Source organism: Uranotaenia lowii, chromosome 2 (genome assembly GCF_029784155.1).
Source record: "Uranotaenia lowii strain MFRU-FL chromosome 2, ASM2978415v1, whole genome shotgun sequence".
NCBI lineage: Eukaryota > Metazoa > Arthropoda > Insecta > Diptera > Culicidae > Uranotaenia > Uranotaenia lowii.
The window spans coordinates 239,884,804-239,898,107 of record NC_073692.1 but is presented as its reverse complement, the minus strand read 5'-3'; the positions used below and the strand labels follow the sequence as shown (position 1 = coordinate 239,898,107).

The window sequence follows — 13,304 nt, the reverse complement described above, 5'->3', positions numbered from 1 at the left end:
TCTTATCGATACTTCTAAAGTCCATAATAGAAGCTGAGTAGAAGGCTATTCAGCCTCCACATGAGACCTAAAAAAAGATTAATGAAAAAAGAAAAAATCCTTTTCTTGCTATGGTTTTTTATACCTTTTAATATTTAATCTGATTTTGCTTTGAATGTGAATGAGTTTCATACTTACTTTAAAAATTTTCATGCTTGGAGATTTGAACCTGAACCAGTGGGGTGAAAACTGAACACGCTACCTCTGTACCATGGCCAATGCTTAGATTGCTGTTATTTTAAACATCAATATGAAATAAACTTAGAATTATCGACTTTTCAAAGCAGGCGATAATTAAAAATGTAAACATTCGTACATGATTACCAAAGGATGTTTCAACTTTTCCCAAAACAAACTAGGAGGAATTGAAAATGAACGTGAGTATTTTTATGTTTTAAGTTGTTTTTTTTGTGATTAATTTTCTTTCTATCTGTTTTCTATTTTAGTTTCAAAAATGGAGAGCGTTTAATTCCTCATCAAGAGTTCTCCCAACCACGATAATGAAACTTTGCGGACCTTGTTCAACTATAAAAAAGGCATACAGTTATTTCGAACCCTGCTTATCCTATTAAAGAATAAATTGCCGCTAGTTGCAAAAGGCTACCGTCGATACAAGCCGGTAATTACGTTGCTCCAGGTGCAAGAAAAAAAATCGAATTGTAAACGAAAAGATGTGTTTTTCGGTTAGTTAAATATGAATATTCTTTAAAATGCAAAACAATGTGAAAAATATATATGATTTATGTCATTTTGCCATTTAGATTAAAATAGTTGATTTATTTGTGGGTTAAATTCGTTGTTCTTGTAGAGACGAACCAGCTAAAGGCTGAATAATAAAGACAAAAAAATCGTTGCTCGTACATTCGAAGTTCTGATATTCTGTTATTCACTCTTGTGAAAAATCTCAACGCTAACGTTTGTATTGAAGTTCTATATAAGTTCCTCATGGAACCAAAAAGCTCGTAACAAGTTCTGTTTGGAACCAAAAAGTTCGTAAGAAGTTCTGCATTGAACCAACAAATTCGTAAGAAGTTCATAACGAAGCACGGTGAGCCTTATTGAATTCTGGATTTTTTAAGGTACTTGGAACGCACAAAAATGTTCTATGCTACTTGTTTAGACTTTTTATGTTCGGTCAGAAGTCCAAATAAAGCACCTATTTTCATTTCTCTTGAGTACCTTTTACTCAGCCAAATGTGAACTTCTAATGCACAGGATTAAGTATCTATGTGACTTTTGGTTACTTGGGTAGTCTGCTTGTCCATTGCTTTTGAGACATTTTTGTTGAAATCAGAATAAAATCGATGTGATGGTTGAAGCCGAGAAGTTGAAACACCAATAATGTTTTTCAGATCAAATCATGTTCAGCAAGTGAAAAGTTAGAAGAGATAGTTTATAAATTCAAAGTAGGTAGGTGAATATCTTCTCCTAGATTGTCAGTTGATCACAGATGTAAACTTGAATATGAGTTTTATAGAATAATCTTTTATTCCTGTTTGCTTGCTTTCACATTTTAGATTGCAAATCTTACAAATCTTTTAAACACAAACAATAAATCTCCAAAAGTATTAACTAGTAGAAATAAATAATTGTCTGACAATCATAAAGCAAGTACGTTTACAAAACAACACGAGGCAAAGATTAACGAATCACAAATGATTTTGTAAAACAACAATATGTTCTTATTCCATAAAAAAAACTTTCAAATGAAATAATGGCCTAGGTTTATTAGCAAGTTTCAAACATACTGTGTATGAATGGCAGACGCACCTAATAAAGACATGACGCGAAAGCAACCGAGTTTATTAGGCATGATTTCGTTATATGCCCTCCTTTCAAAATATTTTCACAAAATCAACAGTGATTCAGTGACCAGAATAAGGAAAAAAATTAGCTTTTATAATATCGACTCAGAAACAATTATTAATTGAAATACGATTTCTTCGGAATTTTGCAAACCTAATTTCTGGAAGTAGGAATTTCCTTACGAAATTTTAAGAAGCACAGGAGGTGTAAGAAAAAAAGATAGCATCATTTACCAAAATGAATTCTGGTCTCTTACTAACAAATCTCCATCCTATGATTCTTGAATTAAGATTCACAGACGTACAGACGGTTTCCATAGTGGTGATTCTTTTCCACCACTATTTCTGAAATCTTTAAAAAGCAACTTTTAGAATATGCTAGAGAGGGAGGATGCAAAATAAACCTATAGAGTATCTTACTAATATCTCTCCCTTTCATCTTTGTTGACGACTAGGACGTGTTATTGATCTTTTCAAAGGAAGTTCATCAGTTTTGTGCACTGAGAATGTACTGTTAATCCCAATCAACATTTTGTTTTCAATAACAAAATTTTCTGAAGAATAAGTATGAACTGATGTTTGAATTGCATTTTAGATTTTCCAGCAGTCCTAATCAGTTTTGTTATATTATTCACATTCATCATTTTTAATGAATTCCTCGTAGAACAAATTAATCACATCACAAAACTAGGACATCCAATTATATGAGGCCAAGTTTAAGATAGGGACATTTAAAATTTATTGAACTGATCGATCATCAGAAACTATAATGTTAGGTCTACATATGTTAAGTGCATTTGAAATCATTCCAAATAATCAATCTAAACATAATGAATACAAAAACTAGAGAATAACGACTCTTTGCATCCCTTAAAGTATACAGTACAGTTCACAATTTATTATCATGTATTTCTTATGGCCTCTAGGCTTGATCAGGAATTTCAATAGGAAACTGAGGCGGTTTAGGACATTAGGAGCTTAGGATTCAAGTGGTTTTATCGCCTACCAAGGTGATTTTCCATACCACATTACCTTTTCCCCAAACATTCAGCGTGGAGATTTGTGGAGGGATGGCGTACAGCCGGCCTCCGCTAAACATATCTACACATGTGCTGCACTTCCCTTCCTCCTATCGACTACATGGACTTGGCCGGCGTCGTTATTGGTTCATATAAAAGTAGGAGATTCTCAAAACTGCACAGTGAGATTGTGATGCTTGTTCCCAGCACCTTTCATTTGGTTCATTGTGCAATGTTGATTATCTCGAACCAATCACGGAGTGCAACCATTATGCCATTGGCCATGGGGCCGCAGGCGGACCGTAGTTGATAGCAAGCTCAAGCTCAAGCTCTGGGAAGTACTGGATAAGTCCCCTCATACGACATGGACCAGTATCCCAGTGGCAGTATTCTTTAGGCCGCTGCCACACAGATTGTGTGGCAGTAGGTTTTTCAGATCACTTTTTTTTTAAACTTTTTGTGACCCTTTCAAAAAAAAAAAAAAAAAATTTAAAAAATATTTCTTAGCTTTATGATGTAGACTAAACTTCAGCTTTCATATGCATAAGGCAAATATTTTTTTGGACGTGTAATTGTAGACTTTTTGTAGTCCGTATTTGACGTGACTCAACTAGAAAATTTATTCTTTTGTTAATTTACAATGTTGTTAACAAATATGAGACCAGACTACTTACAAATAAGTCTTCTACTTCGATCAAAACGAGTTTGCCGAAGATCCTACAATCAGTTCCGGATTCGGATTCCTGTTAAGTTACGATAAAGTTACTTTCTGGTGTTTTTATAACAAAGAAGGTTACTTACGATCTGATGGAGAATATAAAGCAAGATATTTCGCAAATACACTATTTATCCGGGAACGACAATTCACGGCAGTGAATTCGACCTAATCGGAACACATTTCTTCAATTAGCAAATCGTATTTGATATTTGGAGAATATTATCATAACTTACGTTTAATCAACCTACTGATCGGAATCTTGCTAGAATAGCATCAAACTCAGCTAAGAAAACGCTGCACTTCGGCACGAGAGAATACAGTTTCAAGCAGAACTACAATTTTCACCAACCAATCTATCAAACACGTTTTTAAATTTTTTCCGACTTTCCTACTTTTTCTTTTCTCCTTTCTCTTCTCACCTGTCTAACTATCAAACTGTCAAACTATTCTGTCACAAAATGGGTTCGATGTTCCCCCTAATTTCACCCTCTCAGGGCCGTAGCAACACCCCACCCCGTAACGCCCACTTTAGGGGGCTTTACCTTCACATACATCTAGCAATGCAACCTTAACTACCCCACGGCGAAGAATCCCTGTACTGGTAGCTACGTCGACCTGCCGAACTTGTCCATCTTCTCCAGGAAACGTCTTCAACACTCTTCCACGAAGCCAGCCGTTCCGAACGCTTTCGTCGACTATCACCACTAGGTCTCCTTCACGTAGGGGTCTCACATCATGAAACCACTTGGTACGACGCGCTATGGTTGGAAGATAACTCGCAACCAACGCTTCCAAAATTGATCCAGCATGTAATCCATCGCCTTCCAGTTCGTGTTCAGCGCCGTCGGTTCATCTATCGGCACTTTCGCTGCATTACTTCCGCTTGAACTCATCAACAGGAAACTGTTCGGTGTGAGCACTTCAGCATTTGGTGAATCAAGTGGAACGAATGTTAACGGATGTGAATTCACTATCATCTCGACCTCAGCCAAAAGGGTCATCAGTTCTTCGTCGTCAAGTGGGCTGCGAGGAGCTATGGTTTTCAGTGCATCTTTGACCGATCTTACTTTGCGCTCCCAGACCCCTCCCATGTGGGGGGTCGAGGGGGGATTGAAATGCCATTCGGTGGAAGCATTAGTGAAGGTCCTCGCTGCACACTGGTTGATGGCTTTGACTTCGTTGATAAGCTCTCTCGACGCCCCGCGAAGATTTGTGCCGTTGTCGCTGAAGAAGTGTTGGGGTGGACCTCTTTTGGCTACGAACCTGCGAACTGCTCTGATGCACGAATCCGTCGACAGCGAATAGACGACCTCGAGATGTATTGCCCTGACGCTGAGGCAGGTAAACAGACATACCCAGCGTTTCACCGAGCTTCGCGCCCTTTTAACCGTCAGTGGGCCGAAGTAGTCCAGGCCGGTAAACGTAAACGGTCGTACATACGGCTTCACTCGAGGATGCGGTAACGGAGCCATCTTTGGAACGTCAGGCTTGGCTCGGTAGACGCGGCACCACATACAGGTTTTCAAAATGGACTTCACTGTGGCACGGAACTTCGGAATGTAGAATCGCTGCTGGAGTTCGTTTAAAACTGTTTCTGTGTTGGCGTGGCCGTAACGTTGGTGATATCTCAAAACGATCAGTGCTGTGACATGGTCAGATCTTGGAAGTATTATCGGGTTCCGGAAATCGTCAGAGTAATACAGAGAGTTGATCCTGCTTGAGGCCCGCAAAATGCCATTTTCGTCCACTACAATCGACAATTTAGCTAACGAACTTGATTTCGGAATCTTTTTGCATGCTTCAGGAAGATCAGTTGTTTTTAGAAGAGCTTCTACTACATCGGGAAACGCCGAGCTCTGCACTTTCCGGAATATCGATATTTCTGCGGCTTCGTAATCTTTCTGCGTAGGTACCACTTCAGAATCGCTGTTGACTCTAACAGGACGATAACGATCGATGAAGTTGTGGATGTAGGCGAATACTTTGACGAGGCGTTCGAACGACGAAAACTTAGGAAAGTCAACCAGCTGTACACTGTTGGTCCCGCTATGAATATGAACCGATCGGATTTCTTCAGGCGTCTCTGCTACATTCGGGTTTCGGTTTGGCCATTCATCCTCCGGACTGTATAAGAATTCGGGTCCTACAAACCATCTACTGGTGGAACAGAAATTGGGACCATTGCCCCACTTGGTAGCATCGTCAGCGACGTTCATTTTGGAGGGTATCCAGCGCCACTCGTTGATCTTCGATATCGATAGAATTTCACCCACACGAAAGCCCACGTATTGCCGGTATTTCCGGGGGTCGGCTTGCAACCAAGAGAGAACGACAGAGGAATCTGTCCAAAGGTATCGCTTCGAGACGACTAGTCGATGATCCTCTTGAATAGTCTTTGCCAATCGGGCACCGATAAGCAGCGGTGTTTAAACTCGCCTCGGAAAGAATCATTCGGCTGATTTTTTCCGAGTTTAACTCGTTGTGTGCAGATTGATTTTATCTTCGTTCCAATCATGACGTGATTGCACACAAAACGAAGAGAACAGTTCCGAGTTGATGTTTTCCCCTCCTCGCAGGCAGGGATGTCAACCTTCCAGATTTTGTCTGGATCTTCCAGACTTTTTGACCTCCGGCCAGACTTTTTTTTTTGGTATCCAGACTTCCAGATTTTAAGTATTTCTTCCAGACAATTCCAGACATTTTTTGATTGACAAAGTTTTTTTTTTTCAAAATTTTAATCTATTTTGGCATTATTGACTACTTTAACTGACTGAGGTGGAATAGAGTTGTTCGAGCTCACTTCGCTCTTATCAACAGCCCCGTGGGTTTTGTTCCCACCGAATGACGCTGACCAAGTTTGAATTATAATCGTCCGAATTCGGACGAAAACTGTCTAGAATTTGACATTACTCGGTCCGAACGTGCATACTGGGTGAATTTGTAATCATTTCGTCCCGAACTTATTACATCACTGGGCTGTGTGAAAAGGCATATTTAAATACAATGCGACCAGCCGGCGGTCATGTGTCATTCTTTTCTTGGTGTTTCCGTGGCATGACAACACGCGTTCTTGCGACCCGTCCGCGGAAAGTGACTGGTTTTTCGGAAATTTTTGAGATGTTTGAGACCGAGAAAGTGCGGTTTCGAAATGGTCAGATTTGCTAGAATTTTTTTTAATATGCCCGAGCTTATTTATTATTTCAATCTGAAACCTGAGACTGAAATGAAAAGACTGATATGATTTCAAAGTCAGAATCCGAAAAACTCAGAAAAAATTGTTTAATGGGCATATTCCCCAACTCGAATCAGTTACTAGAAACGAAAACTCTGTAATCAATTTACATTTGTTTCTAGTATAAACATCACAAGTAGTTATTAAAAATTCATAATAATGTGCCTACGTAACATTCCAAACTGGATCATCTACATACATCACAACTTATCAAATTTTACGCCAGACACAAACGCTTCAAACTTTCCAAATCAAATCAATACTATTTTTGTTAAAATTCAGCAGCAATGTTGTTAAACATATATTGTGAAATTGCAAAAGAAATTGAAAAACAGTTTTAGACGTTTCATAGCCATTGAAAAAGTAGACATTGACTAATTCAACGTCGCAATCTAGGCTCTGCTAAACTTGGGTGAGATTTCTCAAAATGGTGTTAGTTGTCTTTAACGAAAACTTTAATCTGAATAGTTATCCAAAAGTGAAATCAGAATATTGATATTCTGAATAGATAAACATTGAAACCTACGATGTCTTGTTTAAAATCGTATGTACTCAAGTTATGTTATTTAATGTTACAAAATTATCTCGAAAAGCCTCGTTGGACAAATGCTCGACACGAAGATTTGAATAATTTGCTTTTTATATTTACAGTGTTTTTCGGTAATCTATAACTTCCGGTCAAAATGCCCTAGAATCCACTGCATGGTTCGCATTCAAGTTATTTTATACACAAATTAATTCACGCTGTGAAAATATATTTCAAAAGTCGTGCTTAAAATATCTTTTACTTTTACAATTTCTCCTCCGAGGAAAAATTCTAAATCCATTTTTTTAACCTGAATTTTTTGCATTACTTGATAGAAAGGTTTTAACAATGAAAAAAGGTTTTTCAATATTACCAATCTAGATATGACTGTATGCAATCAGAAAGGAACAAAATCTTTAACTTTATTTTTTTCCAATTCGGATCCCGATAACTTTTAATTTATAATAACAATAGTAACAATTTATAACAATGAATCTGCGATTTGAAATAACAATTTCTAAATGAACCTGGATTCCGGAATATAAATTGCTAAACAGATGGTTTATATTCTGAACTTTTAATTTATGATATAACGTATTATTTTAAAATTTTTGTATTGAAATAAGCTTCTCAACACCTGGGTAGGGAGGATAGAAATTCGCTGCATCATTTTTCATAGCCAAACATTGAGATAGTGATTGATGTGTTTTGATTTCAAGGATTTGTGATGTGCATTACCAACCAAATGCATTCTTATTTTTGAAAAATCATTTATTTTGGCAGAAATTAACCCAATAACTGGATAGAGCTGTTGAAACTTTGCATTTTGGAACCGACAAGAGCTCAACGTGATATCATTTTTCAAATTTTCTAAAAGGAATGATAAAGCTTAATACAATAACCCAAAGAAAATAAAAGAATCAATGTTTGCACTGGTCGGTGAAATGATCAGAAAAATTTGATGTTCGGGCGTTTTTTTCGTTTTTCGATTCTATTCTCCCCGACTAGCTCAACACTAAAATGTTCCAGACATTTATACCCATTTCCAGACATTTCGGCCCAATTGTTTCAGACATTTTTTGAAAATAGGTGGCAACCCTGCTCGCAGGAATAAAATCACACCAATGAAACAACAGAACGAAGCTTGCCGTACACGAATGCTCACGAGCGATCGTTGCCCGACGGACCGAGTTAACATTCCTCGCACCCTTCTCTCGCTCGTTTCCCGTTCCCTTGTATCCATCACTTTTAGCCACGCCCCCATGCGTTGTCCGATTGATGTGTTCGGCTGCCGAACGAAAACGATTTTTTCTTTAATTCGCAGAACTGTTCGTTTGCTTCGCTGATGTTTCCCCCCCGATTGCTGTTTACTCCTGCCGAGTTTACCCGAAGCTTACTTCCTGATGCTTTCCGAGGTGAACTTTAGATAGCATCATTGCAGATTGAGTTTAACGAAATAAAATCGTTCTGCAAAGAAGGGCAAAGTGCGAGTATGTAGACTCGCGATTTTAACATCTCTGCCGATAAGTGCTGCATTAAGCTCGTTTCTGGGAATTGATTGGGGTTTCAGAGTGGTCACTTTGGCCTTTGCTGCTACGAGTGAGCAACGTGGTAATCCACGGTCGATAATACGGAAAAATGCGACACAGCTGTACGCGATCTCACTCGCGTCTACAAAAAGATGCAATTGGAGAGACTCGTAGCTTCCAATTTCATAATTCGGGAAGTAACATCGAGGTATTTTAATTTCGTTCAACTCTGACAACAATTTTATCCACCTGTGCCAACTTTTCAAATTCTCTGCTGTTATTTTTTCATCCCACAGGACTCCTGAGCGCCAGATGTCTTGAATGAGCACTTTCCCGTGAATGGTATAAAAGGAGATGAACCCGAGCGGGTCAAAGAGGCTCATAACCACTTGCAGCACCTGACGTTTGGTGGGGATACTTTCAGTAGACAACAAAGGCTTCAAATCTTCTCGAAATTGGGCATCAAATATAAAAACATCTTCGTGGGACTTCCAAACGATACCGAGCACTCGGTCGGTCGATGACGCAGTTTGTACTGCCGAAAAACACTTATCAGATTCGGCAAACTCACCGCCTAGCAGCCGAAGAACTTCATGGGAATTGGATTGCCACGATGGTATTTCAAAACACGCTGCTCGGTTCACGATCGATACCTCCTGTGCTAATTTGACCACTTCGGCTACCGTATCTCGACTGTCGAAAAAATCGTCGACGTATGTTCCGTTGATGATAGCATCCGATGCATCGGGATACTTCTCCTGGTGTTCTCTGGCGTTGAGGTTTTTCGCATACTGCGCCGAGCAGGGGGAGCAGGTTGCTCCGAACGTCGCCACGTCCATGACGTACACCTCCGGTTCTGCTTCAGGACTTGAACGCCACAGGAACCTTTGAGCCTGCCGATCTTCTGAACAGATCAACAGCTGGTGAAACATCTGTGTGATGTCTCCGGCTACAGCAAACTGTTTCTCACGAAAGCGGAATAGCACAGACAATAACGGGGTCAGTAGGTCTGGACCTTTGAGGAGGGCAGAGTTCAGTGACACGCCATCGACCCGCGCTGCTGCGTCCCAAATGACCCGGACTTTACCAGGTTTACGCGGGTGTCGAACCACTCCTATGGGCAAATACCACGTTCGGTCTGGGTTGGATGATCGGAGCTCTTGTTCGGTTGCTATGTGCGCGTACCCACGTTGTTGGTATTCGAGAATCTGCTTAGTGATGTTCGCTTTCAGCTCTGGATCTTTTGCCAACCGCCTCTCCAAACAATCATTTCGTCTTTTCGCCATATGGTAACTGTTTGGCAGCTTGACGCAGTCCGATCTCCACAACAATCCGGTTTGAATTCGACCGGAAGCGGTTCGTACCGTGGTTCCCTCCAAAATCTTCCTCGCTCGCATGTCCTCTTCGCATTCCGGTGGAAGTTGCCTTTGAATGCCGATGGTATCGCTAGAGACGAATTCTCGGACAATGTCTTCTAGGTGTTCATCCGAAGCGCATCTGCAGACGTTCACTCTGACTCGAGACTGCTCTGCGGTTAAACTTCTGCCACCAAACACTACCCAGCCTAAGCGAGTCTTGGCGGAAACAGGCTCATCGTTCCGACGTTCACGCTTACCAAGCGTCATAATCAGCCGAGCATGGTCCACCCCAATCAGAATGCTAGGGGTTGCTTCGTTGTAACTTTCGACTGGTAGCCCTCGAAGGTGCGGGTAGAGCTTGACCAAATCGGGATAGTTAACTGTCTGCTTCGGGAGACCCAGATTTCTGACTGTACGGACGTTTTCCAGCAGATGCTTTTCTCCTCCGTTAATCTTTGCGATGGCTAGATTGACACGACGGGAAGAATTTTCGTTTCTGGTTACGTTGTTCGTCCACTCGAGGCATAGTGGACTCTCCGTGCCTTCGAGGCCAAGTTCTTCTGCCGCTTCGTTCTCGATTAACGTTAGATCGGAACCGTCATCCAGGAACGCAAACGCCGCTACAGATTTCCCGTTTCCAAATAGTCTCACGGGGAGAATTTTGAATAGCGTTTTGTCTCGAGAATGCCGATGCGTCGATACAGTTCCTGAGGTTCCCGATTGTGCATCCGATTGGTCCGACCTTTTGGTAGAATGAAGCAGTTTATGATGTGCCTCGGAGCAACCGTCTACTCCACAAGGATACTTTGTGCGGCAGGGCCACTTGCCGTGTGGAAATAGGCATCTTCGACACATTTTCTTTCGCTCGACTATTTTCCATCTTTCGCTGACTGAAAGCTTGCGAAATCTTTCGCACTCACGAATCTTATGCCCCACGCTGTCACAGGCGAGGCAGGGTTTCGGGTTTTCTGGTTTCACTGTAACTTCCTGATGGGCGTTCAAAAAGCCTCCTACTTTTTCCTTCCGCTTCTCCCTTTTCGTCGACACTTCTACGGAGGATTCCGTCGCTGTCGAAACGTTACAGGCTGCTGTCCGGATCGTCGAAATAAAGTTGCAAAACGCTTCTAGGTTTGGTACCGGAACGCTCATCAAGTAATGGCCCCACTGTAACTGCAAACATGGTGGGAGCTTGCTCACCATCTCCGTTAGTAGGATAGGGCTTGAGAGGTAAGAATGCAGTTGTGCTGCTTCCATAAACGTCACCAGGTTCCGGACTTCTCGACCGAATGTGACAAGCGTCCCAAGCTTGTTGGCATTTGGTTGTGTTGCTGTTCGGACTCTGGTCAGTAAGCAGTTGACCAACTGGTCCGGTCTTCCGCATTCATCCCGAAGGGTCGTAATTATTTGCGGTACGGCGGACGGAATTGTCAGAATACTGAGAACCTTTTCCCTGGCATTGCCGATGAGGGCTCTCTGAAGACCTGCTAGATTTTCGTCAGGCTGGATACCACACATCCGCGTGGTAGACTCGAAAGCATTAACGAACATTGGCCACTCTAAGGGATCTCCGGAGAATTTGGGTAGGTCCCTTGACACCACCTGTCTCGCTGCGATTTGTTATGCGCTGATCACACCAGCAGCAGGATAGGCCCAGGAATTTGGGGCCTGCTGCGGTTGTGAATTATCCGTGGGTCCAACGCCGTGGATGCCATACGGATTTGAAGCCGCTCCAACTCCTGCATAAGCAGCCGGGAACTGCTTATCTGGCAACTGTCCAATATCCCGGATCCTCTGGTTTGACTCGTTCTGCTGAACGCACGTTCTGCCCGGATTTTCCGTCGGGGGAACTGCTTCGTTGTGCAAAACTGTAGAAAATCCCGGAGGGATTTCGAAACGTGTAGCTCGATATGTGGGCATCAGTGCTGCTGTTTGCCATTCAGTTTGATTCGATTCGGGAATCACGGAAAGCTGATGAGCAATCGGGTTAAATAATTTCGGAACCGCTCCAGTCGGTACGTTTCTCGAAAGTGGCGTGGAAGTAGCAGGTATCACTTCAGGATTCGCCTGCTGTCGTACATCACTGACCCAATGGTTCACTGCCTTAATCCGATCCCGAGCACTCAGACTGGAAACGCTGCCACCGACTGCTTCCTCCTGCTCGATTTCGAGCTCAAGTTGGTGCTTCTGAGAAAGATATTGGCGATCTTTCTCTTCCTTTTCCTTCTGGATCTTATCCTTTTCCTTCTGGATCTTATCTTCCAGGGCTTTCTGCTCCTCGAGCTGCTGAAGGCGCAATCTTGCCGAACTGTTAGATCGCACAGATGTCACGGATCTTATCGATTTCGTCGATGCAGCAGGATGTTCCATTCCGCGCTTCTTCTCACAGGTACCACAGATCCACGATCGATTGGCAACAGATTCGGTAACGCCGATGCAATCGAAATGCCACCAATTATCGCAGGCATCGCAAGCAACCATGCTACGAGCGCCATCCGGACGGGAACAGGCGAGACAGTTGTGTTCCGCAGCAGTCGTCCTCGACTGATTGAGGTTAGGATCCCGCGAACTCATTATTTTTGAGCTTGTAGACTTTTTGTAGTCCGTATTTGACGTGACTCAACTAGAAAATTTATTCTTTTGATAATTTACAATGTTGTTAACAAATATGAGACCAGACTACTTACAAATAAGTCTTCTACTTCGATCAAAACGAGTTTGCCGAAGATCCTACAATCAGTTCCGGATTCGGATTCCTGTTAAGTTACGATAAAGTTACTTTCTGGTGTTTTTATAACAAAGAAGGTTACTTACGATCTGATGGAGAATATAAAGCAAGATATTTCGCAAATACACTATTTATCCGGGAACGACAATTCACGGCAGTGAATTCGACCTAATCGGAACACATTTCTTCAATTAGCAAATCGTATTTGATATTTGACACGTTTTTCAATTTTTTCCGACTTTCCTACTTTTTCTTTTCTCCTTTCTCTTCTCACCTGTCTAACTATCAAACTGTCAAACTATTCTGTCACAAAATGGGTTCGATGTTCCCCCTAATTTCACCCTCTCAGGGCC

The 13,304-nt window shown here is 41.6% G+C and overlaps 2 protein-coding genes across 2 annotated transcripts; both read right to left on the bottom strand.

Moving 5' to 3' along the window:
- Nucleotides 1–4,339: 4,339 nt before the first annotated feature.
- Nucleotides 4,340–5,797, bottom strand: LOC129742452 (uncharacterized). The gene has a single exon (XM_055734348.1). The coding sequence runs from the start codon at nucleotides 5,795–5,797 to the stop codon at nucleotides 4,340–4,342; it is 1,458 nt and encodes a 485-aa protein (XP_055590323.1).
- A 3,203-nt stretch (nucleotides 5,798–9,000) lies between these two features.
- LOC129742451 (uncharacterized) lies at nucleotides 9,001–11,774 on the bottom strand. The gene is made up of 2 exons (XM_055734347.1): nucleotides 9,118–11,774; nucleotides 9,001–9,010 (listed from the first exon to the last, which is right to left on the bottom strand). The coding sequence occupies exons 1-2, from the start codon at nucleotides 11,772–11,774 to the stop codon at nucleotides 9,001–9,003; spliced, it is 2,667 nt and encodes an 888-aa protein (XP_055590322.1).
- Nucleotides 11,775–13,304: the final 1,530 nt, after the last annotated feature.